The 20,987-nt window shown below is 31.1% G+C and overlaps 1 protein-coding gene across 1 annotated transcript in view; it reads right to left on the bottom strand.

Moving 5' to 3' along the window:
* Positions 1 to 20,987, bottom strand: part of N (neurogenic locus Notch protein) — a 486,560-nt gene that overhangs the window by 81,957 nt on the left and 383,616 nt on the right. Inside the window, exon 7 of the mRNA XM_075372134.1 lies at positions 7,102 to 7,257. Within this exon, the coding sequence (XP_075228249.1) occupies positions 7,102 to 7,257 (156 nt within the window). The remainder of the gene's footprint in view (positions 1 to 7,101; positions 7,258 to 20,987) is intronic.

Genomic DNA, 20,987 nt, shown 5'->3' with positions numbered 1-20,987 from the left:
AATTCAATTACAAGCAGGTGAAAGTATAAAGAAGCCATAAGAACAATACGAAAGAGATATGAAAAGGATATGAAAAACAGGTGTTAAACAGTATCTGATAATCGATCTTTAAAAAAAAAAAATGTAATTGTAATTAATAGCTAATTATAAATTGATATCATATTATACTGCATTCAGTGGAAGTCTTATTCAAGACATTTTTTTATTTTTTTTTAAAGAAATGAATTATACTATTAAGAACGAAATAAAAAATAAAACTGCGATCAGTGTACAAAAATATAAAAATATTACGTAATTTATGGGAGGGGTCAATACAATTCTTATACAAGGAAAGGAAAAATTTAAATTGCCAGAATTCGCTCACGTAATTCTTCAAATGAGTCACCGCGTGATGAAGAATAACACGAATTTCATGAAATACAGTACAATCACTTTTACGTGACAATAATACATATTTTAAAAATAAAAAAATAAATAAAAAATGGCAAATTTAAACATGTTCTCACTTTATTCAACCAAAATTTAATTAGATATATTAATTATAATAGTATTGCAATAGAATAAATGACTGTACATTTTTATCGTTAAAACTCTTTTTATTTTTAAAACTGTTTAAAAATAATAAAAAATGTTCGAATTAAATTTTGTTAAAAAATCTTTTCTTTTGTTATAACGGAAAAGAAAATAATGAATTGGTATTAATATGTTAAAATTAAAAAAAAAAAAATGTTCGAATCAGGCTTTCCGATTAATGACTTAAGGTATTGCACGATTTTATTCCGTAATAAACTGAATAATTTCCAATGATTAAAATGTAAATTAGCAATGATAAAATGTGAAGTTTTGTTAATATCCGTTAAAATATTCATAAATTATTGTCGAAAAAATGTTCAAAAGAATATAGTTATACTAAGTCGAACCCTACCGTTAATCCGTCTCGTTTGGTAGAAAAATAATGTTTAACAAAAATTTTGCAAAGAAAATTTATCTATGAAGTTATTTAATAAATATTCTACACAGCTACTGCAATTTAATTAATATTATTTTTTTTTTTAAAAAAGAACAATCTAAGGAATAAAAAATTAATACGAGTTTAGGTGTTGATATTGCACACGTGAGCACACGTAAAAAAAAATCAATACTTAGTGTATTAGTATAGTCAGATACTAATGTACACGAGTACTGATTAACAACTCTGCGTTGAATACATGATCATGCAAACACGTAGTATATATATATTTTCATCATACAAAAAAAAACCTCTTCAATAGGAAAAAAGTTAATGGAACAAGAAATTAAAATAAATAAAAAAGTGGTACTCTTATGGAATACGGGCGCCTCCAATTGTTCCTTCAAGTCGGTAGCTTTTTCGAATTAATTATTTTATTCATTGTTATTTACATGTTACTCTCTATTTTTTTGTTAATCCTTTGGAACCACTGTAAGGTAATATTTCAGAGGATGTATATGAATGTAAATGAAGTGTAGTCTTGTACAGTCTCAGGTCAACCATTCCTGAGATGTATGGTTAATTGAAACCATCCATCAAGAACACCGGTATCCACGATCTAGTAATCACATCACTAAAAACTGCCTTTACTAGGATTTAGACCTTAGAACTCTCGACTTCGAAATGTAGTAGCATTTACATTCCACTGCATTATTTCAACTTAAAAATGACGTTACCATGTAGTTACCGATACATGGTAACTTCGGCGGCCATCCGTTATTTGATAGAATATTTTTTTTTGGAACGGGTTATCATCTTTCTATCATACGACACTACATGATTCGGTGAAGTAGGATTCCAGGTGGTGCCTGGCAATTCCTTTGTGCTTTTTATTCACCATTTCAGCAATCCTTACAAACATTCAATACCGTACTGTTGTACGGTACGTACCGAATGTATGACACATACGGTAATCTTACAGATATTTCTGTATGATAACATTTGCTTGCAAGGCCATACAGCACCATCAGTTTCATAAAAACGAATAGCGCGTCCGTTGCGACATGTTCTGCTTCCACGCAGTTGCCGGACAACGCCACAAAAATCCTACGCAGTTTTAGGAAATCGATAACATCGAGTACTCAAATTCAAAACATGTTAAATCTTGATAGCGAAATTAAACTGTTTTCACGATAAATGCATACAACCGACTACATGCTACAATACATTAAATACAGATACCTAATTGAACCTTCCGGGTGTTGGTCTAGTGGTGAACGCGTCTTCGCAAATCAGCTGATTTCAAAATCAACGTTCAAATCCTTTTGAACGTTGATTTCGTTTGATTTAGTAAAGGCAGTTTATACGGATTTGAATACTAGATAGTGGATACCGGTGTTCTGTGGTGGTTGGATATTTCAATAAACTACACATCTCGGAAATGGTCGACCTGTGACTGTACAAGACTACACTTCACTTACAATCATGCATATCATCCTCTGAAGTAATATCTGACGATGATTCCCGGAGGCTAAAGAGGAAAAAAGATACGTAGTTGCCTCAATAAGGAAACTTATCTTATACTCTCCGTTCGAGCTATTTAATCGAAAAGCGTTCCTATATTGTTAAAGAAATAAATAAAGTATTTAAAAAATATTCACTGCCCCTCTGTATTCGATATAAGTACAAAAAATTTTGTTTAAAATTAATACAAAGATGATTAATACACACATTAACAGAAAGTAAAATATTTATTACAAACAAATCCCTAACAGTAAATAATGTTTTAAAATGTCTAATCTCGTTGAAAATTTGACATACTCGCTAATTTTTATAAGTTACCAATCAAAACCGCATATTATAATCAATCTGACAGTTGTTCGATACAGAAAACACGACTTCATTGAGAGAATTACGAATGTCGATGCTAAAGAAGGGAGAACATCATTACAATTTAAAGAAATATTATTGACAGAAAAAAAATTACACTGAACTTCAAAACGCCCACTACTGTAAACATAGCAATTATATCAATTAGACTAAATATCAAGGTCAAGTTTCGTTGTATTATTAACTACCTATAATTTACCATCACTTCTCTCCACACAGCTCCCTCTTCGTTTCCGATTTTACTCGTACAAACGCATAAAAAACGTTTCTACTTACAAACACAACTCGTTAAAAAAATATTTAAAACGATAGTCTGAGAAAATGACTAACGATAACAATGACAAAATATTAGTACAGTAGAAAGGAATCTCGTATAACATAATGAGACTACGCATTATTTAGCATAATGTAACAACTAAACAGTAGTTAAACGTCCTTCTTGTTTTTTTTTGTTTTTTGTTTAAATAGAATAATGAGTAAAAGAACACCGCTTATTATGTTATTTACAAACAATGTTTGCAAACAGGTAATATTTATTAAATACTTAACTATAACTTTATTCATAATCCGACATAAAATTAAACACATGCACTTGCGCACTCAGGGAACAACCATATAAAAATTTTCCCATACGTTAAAAATCTCGATAGAGCTATTGTTAAGCTTTAACCACCACTTATATATATATATATATATATACATAGAAAGAATACTTTAACTTTAAAAATAACTACTTATGAAATGAATGTAACTGAAATATATATATTAGATTAATATGGAATTTTCTTTCATTAACAAGAAAACGACTTGGTTATCTCATAAAAAAAATTATCAATAAAATTGACCTCAAAAATAAACCGTGATAATGGTGAATTATTTAAAAATGAGCGAAACACTAAAATAAAAGTTCATCGTTTAAACCTGTAAGTGATGATCGTTGCATTTATCGTATCATCCGTTGCTTCTTAAGCATTAAAAATCGTTACGGACAGAAAACTGAATCTACAGCTATTCTAGCTACATCAAAGTTATAACTAATAATAACCTGAAATTTTCAGCTTTCTTTTTATATTTATTTTACTTTGCTCAGTTGGCTGTTTTAGGCCTTGTTCATTAAAAAATTTAGCTATTATTTAGTTCAATTCGTGCATAAATAGTTTAGTTGTTTCGTTTAATTGAATGGTTTTATGTGAACACAATAAACCCGTTTTCATTTCAACATTATAACGGGAAAAATTCTGTAACCAACAAGCGAAATTAATATTTTCAAACTCGAGTTAAATCGTAAAAATTGATCAGAAATTAGAGAGGATTATTAGACAATAATAGTAATATTTCTGCTGAGTATGTCCCGTTTGATTTTTTTAGAGAATAATGATAATGAATATGTATCTGATTCTGAAGATGAAAGTGTTGTAACGGATGGAAATGTCCACTGTTTAGATCTCGTCACTAATGAACAAAATTGTTATGCATTTTAACCGCTTGAAAAAATTAAGATATATAAAAGGAATTTCAGGTTAGAAATTCTAAACTAAAATTTCGATCTGATTGATATTCCGAATTGCCTGCCCAGAAATAATAGTCCTAAATACTCTTCTTTTATGCTAACATTATTTGGAATCTATAAATTAATGAAACTAATAAATACAGAGGTAAATATGGATGTTGATAAAAAAAAAAATTGAAGAAATGAGAAAAATGTTGAACATTACAATGATGGATAGAATGAGCAACCGAAAAGAAAAAAATATATATTTCTGTAATAGAACTTAGAAAAAATATATTCGTATTGATAATTTCTTTTTCATAAACCACATCATTTTTTTTCAAATGAAATCAATATCTGTAAGTTCAAACAAGCAGAGGCTGAGATAGAAGTTCTTTCTCCATTTTTTTTGTACATGTACAAGTACGTAAGTACAATATCTCAAAGAAAAAAATTGGACGAGCAATATATATAAAATCGATTTTAGGTTAGAAATCCGAAACAGAATAAAATTCTGATCGTTTTATGTATATTGAAATATCATAAAATATATGACTTTATATATGTATATAAAGTAATCTTTCTTTATTTTTTTTATATTTCTTCGAGTGTAACTTCTCATTAAATACAGTTAAAATTTTTAACGACTATTACTACATTATTAGAAAATTCTGAGTAAAATTATAAGTAATATGATCTCTTACGGTCCTTACTTTTATCATTCATTTCCTTTTTTCAAGTATGTTTTTAATATGTTCAGAACACGTAAATCATTTAAGCCGATTTAAAAGGATTAAAATTAGCCGTGGAATAAACTATACAAAAAAAGGCCTTGAAATAACGATTTTAACCAATAGATTTTAATATAACGAAGATGTGTAGTTGTTCTTGGCAATGGCGGCTCGAAGTAAAAGTTAGTCGGGGGGTGCTGCTCCAGAAAGTTTTTTCTGGGCCTTTTTAAGGCCATGATTAAAGTTTTCTGTAAAATAAAAGAACCGCAAACAAAATGAATCAAATAGAATAGCTGGAAGCAGGATGATAATCTAATTGCATACTTTTAACAAATTCAAGGAACCGAATAATAAATAAAATGTCAATACAGATATTTTTTTGTATTATTAGATAATATCTTAATAAAACGTACGCTTAAAAACACTACTGTCCAACAGTGCTTAATTTAAATTTATATGTACATAGAAACAAACAGCCAAACACCACATCGCTGGAACTGTGAAGCGCACAGTTCCATACAAATATTTTAGTATCTTTTTCATAAACTGTAAGATGACTACTAACATTAAGCTTACGGATTAAATACTGTACAAGTATAAAGAATGAATTAAGGAAAAAAAGACTATTATATTAAATGTTATCGATAAAATCAAGTGAAAATACGGGGTGCTACAATTCTATAGTGCCTATACGCGAACCGCCACTGGCTTTAAAACAGAGACATTTCACCTAATCCTGATAGAAAGTTTCCTAGTCATCTAAGTTGAAGTTTGAAGGTTTGCGCCTGCATCTCATACTCTGGAAAACTCGCACCGCAAAAAATATTACAAATAAGAGCCTCACACGTCGGGTCTACTAATTGGAAACAAACTAATAAAAATTAAGGAAACCATATTAATGTGACTACGTAGATCATTCAAGGTTAAATACCAAACAGAGGTTTTGTATATATTTTTTCATACTTGAAGTAAATATTAAATGAAATACAAAATATTTAATTACATTTTTTTTTAAGAATAAACAAAATTCTAATATTTTTCCGATTCCATAGAGGAATTAACATAATATATTTTAATTACAAGATACCATAAATTAAGTAATAATTACACCATAATTTGAAAGGTAATACATATCAATAATCATTTACTTCACATCAAGTTGAGCAACATAAAATAACATAAAGACTTTATTAAACAACAAGACAATGAACCGGATTCTTTAAACTTGTAAAACTAGTTATTTTTACACGGTATAATAGACGAAAGAAGGTAGATGAGTAACCAAAATTGGTATTTGAGAAAAAAAAACCATTGCTGACCACTATACAATATGACCCGTTACGGTACAAGAAAATACCGCCCACACCATCTTATTGCAACATAATCCATCATTTCTTTATTAATTACTACCAAAACCAGCTTAGCTCGAGTTAGATACCGGACCACGAAGTATAATCAATATTAAATTGGCCTAGATTATGTACAACGATTTAATACAAAATGAAAAATTTAAATGGCCGTATTCCCTTGATGAATTTTATAATAAATTCCATTTAAAAATCAACTTCTAATATATTAAATCAAGATACAACGTGTAATTAGATCATTAAAAAAACCATCACATACAGAAAGGTTAACGGTGGTCTTTTTTAATAATTATAAATATAACTTCAAAATTTTAACCAATAAGATTCGAGGATTATTATTAATGAGAGTTGAGAATCGTCTGGCCAATTAAAAATCATAATTTATAGCGATAACAGCACTACAGTACTAAGTAGTATCAGTAACTCTTATGTTCGGAATTAAAATTACTAAGGACAATTAATTAACTAGATAATTTTACAGATTCATGTATCAAAGGATGCTTAAACTTTAAATCGTCCTTTAAATTTTAAAGGACTAGTTTTATTTCCTGTTTATATTATAAATAGTCGGAAAAATCAGGCTAAAACATTATCTTAAATTTCTATCTAATTGCATTAACACAATATTAACTAAATTCATTTATTTTATAGAATAATATTAATTGTTATAATTACCTTGTTCGCATTCATTGATATCTTCTGAACAATCTATTCCTTTATAACCGCTGGCACAGGAACATGCATAGGAACCATTAATAGGGCTAGTATCGCAGATAGCATCGGCATGACAAGGATTAGATGTACAAGCGTCATCTAAATGACACAGCAATCCTGCAGACAAATAATAAATAAATATAAATGAAAGATGATATATAATATTAAAAAAAAATAACTAAGAATAAAAAGAAATGATTTATAATTGCATTACTAGCAATTTAAAATAATTGTTATTCGGCATCAAGATTAAAATAAAAATATTACGTCTTTTTATAATGATAAATTATTTTTTTTTATGCACATCACTTATGTCAGAATATAGAACATAAAATATGAAGCATTAATTCGCATGTTTTAATTGCTATTATAATACGTTATTTCAACATATAAAAAACAAAATGGCAGTACAAACATCAAGATTTTGTCCATAATGAATATTTCAAAACGTTTGAATATTTTTCCGGTATAACAGAATGAGCTCAATATTTATGACACCCTCGTTGAATGGTACAAAACATTTTTGTTTGTCGTTGTATAATTAATAAATTTAAACAATTCTAACAATGCTGTAACGCCAATCAAGAATTAATATACTCCACAAAAACTTATCAATTGATTTTAATAACTAATTTTTTTTTTTTATTCCTCTAAATTCCTCTATTATATATTATTTATTTCCTTTATTATACATTATTTCGTCGTTCTTGACGAGATTTATTTGAAATAAATTTTCCCAGTTAATATATCTTATCGATCATGATGTAGATGTATGTCGTACAATTTTAACATCATAAGACAATACTAAATTATTAAAATACGTTTATTAAAAAGCATATAAAAAAATGGCAAAAGTATATTACAAGCTTACTTTTATCACTACTAAAATAATTGATAAAACATAAATAAACATACTATAGTTTAATTGTATTTCGTATTCCAATAATCTCGATAACAAGGTAGGAATATAAAAAGAAGAAAGACAACATAGAAGGACTGACTACGTATTTATATTCCTTATTTATAGTCCTTGTTTTTGGGGCTAATTTTCTTCCTAAAGAAATATTACGGTTCAAGAAAATGTTCTACTTTTGATAACACGATCATAAGATAATAAAACCACACAAACCGTACAACAAATTAAGAAGACCGTCAGAAGATTATTCCTACATTCCAAATTTATCATATTATTATTGTTCAATTATTTTATAAAAAAACAAGCCGGTCCCATCTAACTGGATCTCCTTCATGTTTGTAAGAATAATACTTATAAATAACAATTAAAGTCTGAAAAACATTTTCCTCTAACGTATCCCTCATTCTTGTAGTAGAAGCTCCGATACGCTCCCGTGATAGACGAACATATCCCTTTTGGTACCTCTTTCCATTACCTTGAGTACTTTGAGAAGTTACCTAGATCTTTAACTTAAAACCTTTCCTGGATTAATACGAATTTATCCTGAAAATCTAAAAGCAATCCGTCGGTTGGTTCTCGCGTGATGCCGTTACAAACGGACAGAAACACCACATATTTTCCCATTTATATATTAGATAATACAAGATTAGTACTAAAATGTAACTGTAAAATTAATAATAAATGTAAAACTCAAAAAAATTTATTAATAAATTGTAGATACTAATCTAAAAATTACGTCTCGTTTAATTTAGTAATAAAATAATCAGGAAAAAAATTCAAATAGTTAAAAAAATATATATACAGATATATATAAAAAGATTAAAACCCGGAAATCAAGTTAAGTTACTACCAATTAAACTGTAGAATATTTTATAACTGAACCAAATTAAAAGAAACAAAAAAAAAATCAAAACAAGATTCAGGATAATTAATTTTAAACCAAATCTTTTAACAACGAATCACCTCATGTATTTCTCATTCTCTCATTATTAAAAAAAAAATTATAACGGAAAACGTATTTAATAAACCCATTCGTTTAGGTTATCATAAAATACTAGTAACTGAGAATTAAAATAGATTATCGAAAATTTTTAATCAGAATTTTATTCCCTAATGACATTCAGATAATAACTTAAAGAAACTGGGTTGTACATTTATTATTTTACTGTAAAATTTCATTATTATTACTGGATTGGATAAATCATCCATCTAATTCGAAACAAAAAATTACAGTGAGATCGAAATATTTTGAATAAGAAAAAAATAATTAATTTTAAAAAAATACATACATAACGAAGTAATCTTTTCTGAAAAATAAATCCAAAATATGCCTATGAAATTCTAATTACTATTTTGTTATTACAGTATCATCAACTTTCTTGGTAAAAAGAATTTAGTTACCTCATTGCTTTAAGTGTACAACATTTGAAAATCTGTAAATTGTTTCTTAAGAAATTAATATTGATCAATATAATCAAACTGTAGATCTGGATAAACTAGTTATACGTTCTATTAGATATTTTTATGTCTCACTAAATTTTAAGAATAGACAAAGGTTTTACTTAAGGAATCCTGAACCTTAACTCGTTGATTCTTTAATACTTGGAAGAAAAGCAATTTGTAGTACTATTCCTTGGGAAACATACACCGATCTAGTCAGGAATTGTAAGCGAGTTATTCACAAACTCTTGGGAGGTCTTGAGACACTTTTTTGGTAAATGTCAATTTGCGGTCCCTCTGTAAGTTGACTGTTCCTTCTCAATCCATACCGTCCCCTAATTATTTTAACCTTTTTTTTCTTTCAGATGGTTTTGTATGAATTTATGTCCATTAGATTGTTGTTAATTATGCGAAATCTTTTTTTGATTTACTGTGATCCTAGTATTTTTGCTGCATCAGCAGGAAGGTGATGCTTTTTTTGCACTGTATTCTAATCTGTAATGAGATGTAGATTCAAAATTACCGGTTCACATGATCAAAAAGAAAAAACATGTCGAGAAAAAATTCCGAACCCGACCATCAGCAGAGAACTCATGATGACAATCTTTTTGGATGCAAAAGGCCCGGTTTTTGTCGATTTTGTAGATCAGTAAACAATAAACAGGGTACACTATTGTGACATACTTATGAAAAATTGAAGCTAGCAGTGTTGAAAAAACGCCCTGGATCTTAGCGCAATATCATTCTGCTTAACGTTAACGCCTGGCCTCCATACAGCTCGACAATCCAACGAACCATCGACAAAATGCAACGGAAAGTACTACTCTAGTCCTGATTTGGACTCATCGGACTTCCATTTGTCCGGTCCACTCAAGGATGCGCTGGGCTGTAAGAAGTTTAATGACAATAAAGACGTCAGAGAAGATGTACTAAATTGATTGCAACATGAAGACAAGGATTGTATTAATCTGATGGAGCTGCGCTATGGGAAGGTGAAGGCCTTACTCCCGCAAGCAGACCAAAATAAAGAGAGTTAGAGTTTGCTTCTAGTGCCTGCAGGACAAAATTGTCCTTGTTGCGATCAATACTTGCTTAACAAGTATGAGAATAGAATTTAGATGTTTCTAGTAGACTCAAACGATTAAATATTTGATAGTACAGTCTAGTTTGAAATTTAGTAATGGGAAACTGCTATTTTGTATCCTTTGGTGTTAGAGATAGGGGTGGGGCCGCGCTTCAGCGAAACGGTTAATCAGTTAATTAAGAGGATTACAAATTATAATAGATGAGATAAATTGGAAGAAGCCTAATACGAAGATGACAGTAATGTTAACACAATGCCTAGGCATTTGCATCGGTGGCATCCTTTCTTTTTCCTGTTTAGCCTCCGGTAACTACCGTTTAGATAATACTTCAGAGGATGAATGAGGATGATATGTATGAGTGTAAATGAAGTGTAGTCTTATACATTCTCAGTTCGACCATTCCTGAGATGTGTGGTTAATTGAAACCCAACCACCAAAGAACACCGGTATCCACGATCTAGTAGCATCGGTGGCATCCTGACAGAACGGAACGGAACCCAAGAGTGGCGGGAGTTTCAACATTTCTCCCTGCACATCGCAGAGCCTGGACAATATCCCTTGCTGCTGTATGATTCTATAGTCGCGCGCTTTTCAAAGGTTTATTAGTGGCGCTTATAAGTTTTAAGTTTTATTTATGGACGGATTTGATGATTTGCGTTCCTATTCGTATGGACCAGCGTTTTGAATTGATTACTGGGTCTGACCGTGGGAGTCTAAGCTTTTTGTGCCAGGTGCTCCCGGCGTGATTCCCCTTCAGTCCGTCCGCTGGAGTCCTTTCGGTGCTAGCAGGAATACGCCAAAACGGGGCCCTAGTTGTTTGGAGGGAGCAATGCGCCACCTTCTCCGGAGGGAGTCGCATGTGCTGAGTGAATTCCTGACAGAAGCCAAACTGATGACGGTGAAATGTAATGAGATTTAGACTGTCTAAAAGACGACCTCCGGTAAAGCCCATCAGGACTAGGAACGGAAGGGATGGTGTGGTGACCGGGATCGTCACAAGGCGGGTGTCTACCCCCATTAGAGAGTCGGGATTATGCTGAAAATGAAAAGAAATGTCACACTGATTAAATAAACCATTTTAGCTCTAAAGTAATTGGTCTCTTTAATTATTAATTGATCCCCGTATAAAGTAATGAAAAGTTTCAATTCAATATTACAGGACCGATAATCCAAAAATCAGTGTTTTGTATCTGATTTCACTTGAAACATAAAAAATTGCGTGTTATTTGAATATATTACTTTTCCATTTTTTCCTCGTGTACTGAAAGGTAAATTAATTTTATTTTAATGTTTTTGATGGCAATAATTATGTTAAAACACGTTTAAAATTAAAATCATATAACCTATTCATTCAATATTAATATATTTACAAGTAATATGCAACGATAAGTTGCGTATTTCTTCCTTCGTTTACAGAAAGAAAGAAAAAGTGTTTTCGAAAGATGAAAGGTTGGTAATCACCATAGTACAAATGAACGTAATAATAAAATCTCATTTACGTGATATTTAATTTATTTGTAATGTAAAAAATAATAATTTGTCAACTTTTACATTAATAAAACTATATTTATCAGCGATATACATTTAATATTAATTAGAGATACAAGATTTAATAATTATGTATATGTGTTTTTATATAGCTTACATTACGCGGTTAATGTAAAACTATTTGATTTTATGACCGTACTTCGTTGCTGTAGGTCAGTTTTCTATTAAATTCATGACCAAGATTGTAATTTAAAACGAAAAGCTTTGATAATAACAGTAAATAATTTGTGTAAAACTTCATATATAGACCTAATCGTACATTAAATTACATAGCTGTACGCAGTAGTTGTATGAAATATAATATATTTTAACTGTGTGAAGATAAATATCTCGGTTGGATTATACGAGTTTATATTACTTACTGCCGGTAATACACTTATCACATAAATATTACCGGTAGGTTCATTGGTGGACATTAATCCCCCGTCTTTTTATATAATTACATACATCTGATAGATAACATGAATCTTCTGCACTGTTAAAAATCTTAATTCAAGATAGAAGCGTACCGATGCGCAGAATAATGACGTTATTTTAACCTGCGTCAATTTCTGTTTTCTGAATAAGAAATTTAAATTTTAAATCGAATTTTGTAACAGATTCATATATACCAACATATTATCTTAATTAATTAATTATATACAGAAATTTAAATGATGACACCAGCCAAAGCCGGATTAAATTGCGGTCATATTACATTGAACTATTATTTATGGGTACACATTTAAAATATTACTTGCGTAATACATACTTACAGTAATAATTTGAAGAATAGTTTGAAACACAACATTTATAAAATCACAGTATACTTTCTTTTAATAATCCGACACACAACCGTTTTAATATACTTCATTTCTTTCTGTTCCATACCAATCATTTAATTTGTTAATTAAACATTCTGAATTAACTAATTTATATATTGTAATCTTCGTTTAGTACGGTTTATATTCTCAACATAAACCTCTATTACAGACAGCAATTTGCTAAAGTTGGAAAAAGTTGATTTTTTTTATTTAAGTAAAACATACATTACTCTTTCAAAAAATTTCAAGTAACTCTGAGAAAGTTGATAAACAAGTCGTTACGCATTTTGAATTTTTTGATGTAATGATGAATTACTGAAATTCTTTAACATTAGGTTGGTTTTCCCTCAGGGCTTTGTACTAGGTCCTGTGTTATATTCCATACTCACAGCGGACCTTCCAGCCCTGGAAGACTGCATCGTCGCCACAATTGCCCGTGACACTGTTATTCTTCCCGTTAACGAAGACCCTGGCCTAGCTGCAAATGTTATTAGACCTTGTCTGCGCATGGCATAAAAGATGAAAGATTAAAGTAAATCACGATAAATCAAAGCATGTCGCATTCGCCATGCGAAAGGGTGACTGTCCCAGTGTGTATATGGATGGTATCTTGATCCCACAAACGGAGAGTGTGCGGTACCTAGGACTTCATCTAGATCGGTGTTTGACCTGGAGTGTCACGTGAGGACGAAAAAAAACAACTAAACGCAAAGTATAGGAAACTGCATTGGCTGCGACGAAGAAACTCACGTTGTCCAATAACGCCTCACGTTATCCAATAAGTACTGATTACAAGGTTATCCTACGACCAATCTGGACTTATGGCGTGGAGTTGTGGGGAACAGCAAGTAATAGTAACATAGATATCACACAACGCTCCCAAAACAAAGTAACGAGAGCAATTGCAGAGAAACGAGAGCAATTGCAGAGACAGCATGGTTCACACGGAATGATGAAATTCAAGAATATCTAGACTTCCAACTGTTCGTGAGGTTGTGAGACAGCGCAAAGTTAAGTACCACCAACGACTTGAAAATCACATCAACCACTTAGCAATCAATCTGCTTGATAACAGCAGGGACGTCCGAAAGTTGAAACGTCTCCATGTGCTTGACTTAGGGGCTACTGCATGACAGTTTGATAAATGACAACGCCAAATCTAGTCGTATTATTTTCATTTTTCATTTATTAATGTTTTGCTTTTGTGGACTATGAAGTGTTGGCAGAAATATTTTTCTAATGAACTTTAAGATTACTGATAACTATTACTATGATTTACTTATTATGGGAGTTCCTTAAGAACCCTTTATCATATGCTTCTTGTCAAGCGACTTACTTATGGTTACACTTAACCTTTTCCCCATCACAATGATCCGCGGTTGATTAGCGCTCCGCGAAAATATGTTGGTATCTGATTGCTTCCCTTCATATTCTTATGCTACTCTCTTGTGAAAAAATTTCAAAAAATTACAGTATATTAAAGAGATTTAACAGATTCTGACAAAAAAAAACCGTTACGATTGGATATTTTTTATGCCTGTAACAACAAAAAAATTGAAACAGTACAGAGATTACGTAACTTAATTGCAGGATTTTTTTTGCGCATTTCTACCGCGTTTTTTTATTAGCGAAAGTTTTTTGTCTTTATGAAACATAGAGTTTGCTGATTTTAAAAATAATACTTTCAGGCAAATCGGTTGAAAATTGGGCAAAATATGATGAAAACCCCGTGTCATAAATCGCATTTGTTAGTATAAGTGAAAGTAGATTCAGAAAACTACGTTTGATAAAAATTCCTACCACTTAAAAGGCTATTCAGATTGACAAAAAACAATTTTACTGTATACTGTTATTCTTTACGAATCGTTATGCGTTTCATATTTACCGATATCTTTTGTCAGAAAAGATACAGGATGTCCCATATAAAACGCAACCCAACCTTACATTGGTAGGTATTGAAATAATATAAAAAGACATGTGTAAATGTAAATGTAATTTTTATTATTACCATCCATTACCTTACATTTAGAGTGAATGTTGGACGTGGCTGTCATCTTCTTGAATACAAGCTTCAATTCTTTTTACAGCGTTTCTTGCAACTTTTTTCAAAGTTTGTGGCTGGATATTTAATAAAACTTGTTCAATATTGACTTTCAATTGTTCAGGTGTTCGTGGTTTGTTGCTGTAGGCTTTTTCTTTGAGGTAACCCCGTAGAAAAAATCCGCCGCAGTCAAATCTGGAGATCTTGGTGGCCACAAGCCTCGACCGATAACACGATTACCAAAGAATTCCTCAACGAAATCAGAAATTGAACCTGCGTAGTGCGATGTCGCACCATCATGTTGTAGCCAGCAGTGTCTGTCTTCCTCTTCCAAGAGTACAATGAATTGAAATAAAATCCTGATATCGTTCTGCATTAATGGTGTAATTGTTTTTCGTGATAAACGTGGGGATTTTCAGCACTCCAAATTCTTCAGTTTTGACTGTTTATGTAGCCATCCAAATGAAACCGTGCTTCATCTGTGAAAAATAACGAATCCATAACATTAATTCCCTCACGCAGAAATCGATGGAACCGTTGACAATATTGTAGCCGTTTTTCTTTGTCGGGCTCAAGAAGTCGATGAACAGTTTGAATGCGATAAGGTCGTAATTGTAATTGTTTGGTCGCCCGATGAACAGTTGATTTAGACAAATTAATTTCAGCAGACAAACGTCTGATCGATTTATTTGGCGAGGCGAGTAATCGGTCTTTGATTTCAGTGGCTGTATCTGTATTCAACACTAACGCAATCTTTTGTGTTCCTTGTTGTTAACAGAACCAGTCTCCCTAAATTTTGCGACTAACCTTAATACTGATGTTTTGTTAGGAGCAGGTTTATCTGGGTACTTATGGCGAAACAAATCTTTCACTGCAACCACTGATTTCGTACTGAAGTACGACTCAACAATGAAAACACGTTCATCTAGCGAAAACACCATCTTGTCTCTAGCAATACACTGAACGTTATGATTGCATTGTTGTTACTATCGGTAGTGTTCTACTGCGTCGCGGCGAAGTTCAGATGTTGGACGAGTCCATTTCAGTAACGAGTAGGGGAGCAAAAGCTTGACTTTTGAAATTTCATGGATGAGTGATTGACGGGTTGCGTTTTATATGGGACACCTGTATTTTAGACCTCGTCTAAAATTAAGTAAAGTAAAAGTAAAAGTGACATATTTATGACCACAACAACCTTCTTTTTTTTGTTTGTGCCGTATAACATAATTTATTATGTGTTTCGATACATCGATATGTTGCTAATATAATAAGCTATTTTTGTAAATAATAAACAAATCCGTAACCCTCATAGCAATTATAATACACAAGTCACACGCACATTTCTGAGAGAAAAATGGTCATATTTTTTCTAGTCTAAATAAAACATTTTACATCGTATAAACCTCGTTCAAATTGTGTAATAAAAATGATCCCTTTGAATATAAAGCGAAATAACCTACTTGATACCATATAAAATGATTTTGTAACAGCGTTTTAAAACTGACGCTGTACATAGCCAGTTTAATGGCTACGTGATCAGAAAAGGTTAAGGAACCGATTGTAAATATACTGGTTGTTGAACAAAAAGAAAATATGCTGTTAAAATTTAAATTTATATATTAAATCATACATATACTGAATGCTAAGATTTGTACATAATCAATATTTATACTATTTTTTTGTGTTAGTATACGTATATACTAACTTGTGTTTTGTATATACGTGTACGTATGTGTGCTCAATAGCAAATAACATAATAAATTTCGTCATTGATTATCTTTTACAGAAAAATGGGATATTTATAATACATTAATATTATTCAGGAAGAATTAAATTCTTAATTAAAAAAATCTTAAACTTAATTTAAAAAAATGGTAGAATCTGGACTAAACTATATGAAGAGTAAGAAACGATTTATTTTAAAAGAAATTGGATCAATTTTTTTAACCACATTATTTATTGATGAACACAAATGTTACCTTTACTCTTAATATAACATGTTTATGTTTTTATTGCGTTCTTTTTCCGGTATCTTTACAATATGTTTTAATCTATACACAAATTTATTTCTATTTAGTATTTCTGAAAACAAATTAAACTGTAAAGATAAAATATTATTACCGACAGTAATTTAAAAGAATGCCTATCTGTTTTTATGTTTTTTTTTTCTTTACAAACTACTGTTATCGTAAATCATTATTAATATTAGCAATTAAACAACACATTTGTATAAGGCCTTGATAGGAATATTATTTTTTATTTTTAATTGGTGGAACCATAACTAAATATAAACATAAAAAAATGACGTACAGAGAGGGATTTTCATTGAAATTCCTCAAAGAACTAACTGTATTTGTGAACATACTTATACATAAATATACTAAACTTAAATAAGTACATCATAAAAATATGAGTGCAAAGAACATTGATCAAAATCCAAAGTTCAGAAAATGAAGCAGAAGTATGTGGCAACGAAATGAAGAATTTTGACGATGCACAACACCCTAGGATAACTAATTCACTTCGAATCTTTGAAAACCTACAGATCTAACACATGCAGTCGCTTGGGGTGCCTAACGTCCTCGCTGTTATCCAGGAGGTTAAGCGGGAAGCAGTTCATATGGTTTTGTTCAGCCTCATTCTGTATCTTTTACCGAATCGCCGTATCTTCTACCCAACGGTTGGAATCCCAGATAATCGTATATTTCAGTTTTTCGAAAACCACGGCGCTTCTGTTATATTTCTTAATGGTTTGTTCTGGAATTGCTGTACGACTTCGATGTTACTCTCGCTTGTGGCACCCCACAGTTGGAATTCGTAAGTCCAAATCGGTTTCAGGACCATGAGTAAAGCAATTGCTTGTTAGATAATGATGGTTGCGACCCTCTGCCTAGCAACCAGTACATCTCTCTGAACCTAATGTTAAGCTGCGTCCTTTTCTCCCTGATTCATATCCCCTTCTGACACGGAGATGACTCGGTGTCAGAAGGGGATTCAGATGCAGTCCTAGGTATCATGCGGGATAATAACGCCATTAAGTTGAACTCGCGGGCAGTTACACCTCCTCATCACAAACGTAATATGCGTAAACTTAGCCGGATTAACCTTCATCTTCCACCTAGCTATCCACATGTTAATTAGATCCAATACAGTTTGTAATTAAGTAGAAGCTACGATAGAGTCGGCATCCACAGCCAGGATTGCCATCCGCAAACCGTGCAACTGTGATATCTACTGAAATCGGGAGGTCCGCAGTGAAAACAATTATAGAACCGGCTCCAGAACTGAGCCCTGAGGGACATCCAATCCAGTATCAAAGAACACAAACAAGTCTTGATTGCACCTGGGAAAACCGTCCCTCCAGGTTGCTGCGTAGGATCAAGTAATACGGTTGAAATATGCAGAAAGTCGACTTTTTCAAAGCCTGCTGGACATAAAAAAATAGTTTTTTAACAACCGGTACTACTGGACCAGGAAATAACTTTGTTATTCAGGAAATATTCAAAAAGATTCTTTTTTTAATGAAATACTAAAAAACAAAACTGACTAGAAAAGCAATACATCTCTTAAAGGCATTTGCTGATAAAGTTGACAATCTTGTGTGATTATTCAACTGTTGTATGACCCAGATCTATAAGCCGATCATAAGATCATAAGTAGATAAGATATGATCTTATGATCATAAGATCTATAAGCCGATCATAAGTAAGATCATAAGCCGAACTTATGGTCAGAAATATTCCACCCTTCCTCCATAATCGGCCAGAGCCTAAAAAGAAGTAGTCATTCAAATACCTTTGATAGAAATTGTAACAGGCTTATCGGCTTGTAAAAATACATAAGGTGGAAAAATTCGGGTTTAAAATACATTTAGAATATTTCATAGTCTATAATTTTCATTTATATTTTTTCTAGAAGACACGACATCAGAAATGGCACAGCGCGGAGACATTTAGCCAATCATCCAGATTTTAAATAAATGAAAAAAAATGATAAAATGATCTGATTTTTTCCGAATTTTCTATTATATAATTAATTAATATTAAAATACAAACATCACCATTTTAATAATGTTATTTACTTTTAAAAAATTTCATAATAAAAAAAAAATCATAAATAAATGAATTCATAAAACACATATTGCTAAGCGGTATTAGTTATTATATATACTAAAATGACATTTACAACACTGAAATATGTAAACTGATTAATTATAGTTTACGATAAATTTTATTTTGTAAAAAGTACATGTAAGTATTTAAAGTAATAAATTAAAATAATTAAATTAGCTTTATTTTTATTTCTTATCGGTTGCAAAAAAACTATACTAAATGTTTTATCGTTTTTATATTTTGCAAAACAATCCGTAGTTATCGTATATTTTATTTTAAACATTCTCAATGAAGCAATTAAATGTTTATTTAATTGCCATCGGTTTAATTGAGATTTTAATTGTATCTAGTAAAATTTAATGAATTACGTAGTAATAGTAATAATAATAAATTCTAGTATATGTAGTTTCAACTGGAGTCGAGTCGTGTTTCTTTAACGACGGCTTTGTCAGGAGCAGAAGTCTTTTAAATATAGGGGGCACGGGCCATATGCTGCCGGATGGAGGCAAGAGGTGCCACCCGCCGCCACCAAATCGGTGAGGTGCGGTTCGGTGTGACCTTTACGGGTTAGAAGTCGCGTCCCTGATTTGATTATCCTGTCTGTCTTGGACTAATTAATTACTAAAACCTTTGTAATAATATGTCCCGCCCAGTATAACTTACTATAATTTTTATCCGTTCCGTTAATTTATATTGAATTTTTTTTTTTTTACAACACGGTATCTTTCTTTATCTACCAATTATAACGGGTGAATAGATATTTGGTAACCTTTTTTGAACTTTCTTCTTTCTATAATGCAACCTGTTTATAAAAAAAAACTTTTTTAACAACCGGTACTACTGGACCAGAAAATAACTTTGTTATTCAGGAAATGTTCAAAAAGATTCTTCTTTTTTTAATAAAATACTAAAAAACAAAACTGACTAGAAAAGTTAATCTAAATTCAACACATTTCAATAAAACTGTATAGTGGATTTTATTTAAATTGATAAAGATAAATTTTTAATCGAGACCCATAGGTAGTTTTACATGTTCCAGTCTACCAGTTTCTAAATTTGGTTTTATTCAAAATCAATTTAGTGATTCTAGAATACTACACCTCTGTATTACTGAAAGCTCTACAATTTCATTTTCTCGGATTCCGTCTGATCTAATCATAATTTACCCCGTTGTAATTTTATAAATTTTCGAAAGATCTCGCTCGGATATGTTTTATACAGAAAGAAGTATATATTTAACTACCGATGTATGGTACTTATACTGCTTCATAACGTGTTTATCTAAAGAAAAATTATTTTCTCTTTGACGAGGTTCCAGCAAGTATCTGAGATTACGTTTGTCAGTTTATTTCCTTAAAATTTATATGAAATGTTTCGTTTTATTAATTATTTTAGTACAATTATGTAGAGAGTACTTTTAACAGTGTTAAAATTTAGAAAACATGTAATGTCGTGCAATTTATATAAAGATCTATCATTTACGTGTTATGAAGAGGAGTAAATAATGACTTTTCCCAGCCAGGATTCTACTAAAAAAAAAACTTCAAATATATTTTGGTATAAACTCTATAGAAACACGAGCGCGCGCGCCAGTAATTCAGTGAGGGGGAATATATATAGATACTGCTACTATAATTTCAAAATAATTTAAGTCCATAAAAAAAATAATAAAACTTAGTAATTTAGCTCATACAAAAAAAAAAGTTTTTTTTTGTACGAGACCATTATTTAGCATGTACCAAAGGCCACTTTTGAAACTACTAATGAACAATATTAAATAGCCGTGATCTTGTTAGAGTTATAGCCTGAAATCATTTATTTTAAACTTTTTTGTTTTTCAATGTTCTTTAAATTGTGTCAGAATCCTACCTTTTCCATTTATAATCTGAGCTGCTTCTCCCA

This window comes from Lycorma delicatula, chromosome 7 (assembly GCF_047948215.1).
Source record: "Lycorma delicatula isolate Av1 chromosome 7, ASM4794821v1, whole genome shotgun sequence".
In the NCBI taxonomy this organism is placed as follows: domain Eukaryota; kingdom Metazoa; phylum Arthropoda; class Insecta; order Hemiptera; family Fulgoridae; genus Lycorma; species Lycorma delicatula.
Note: the sequence above shows the minus strand (reverse complement) of the source record. Positions and strands in the feature narration are given on the sequence as shown.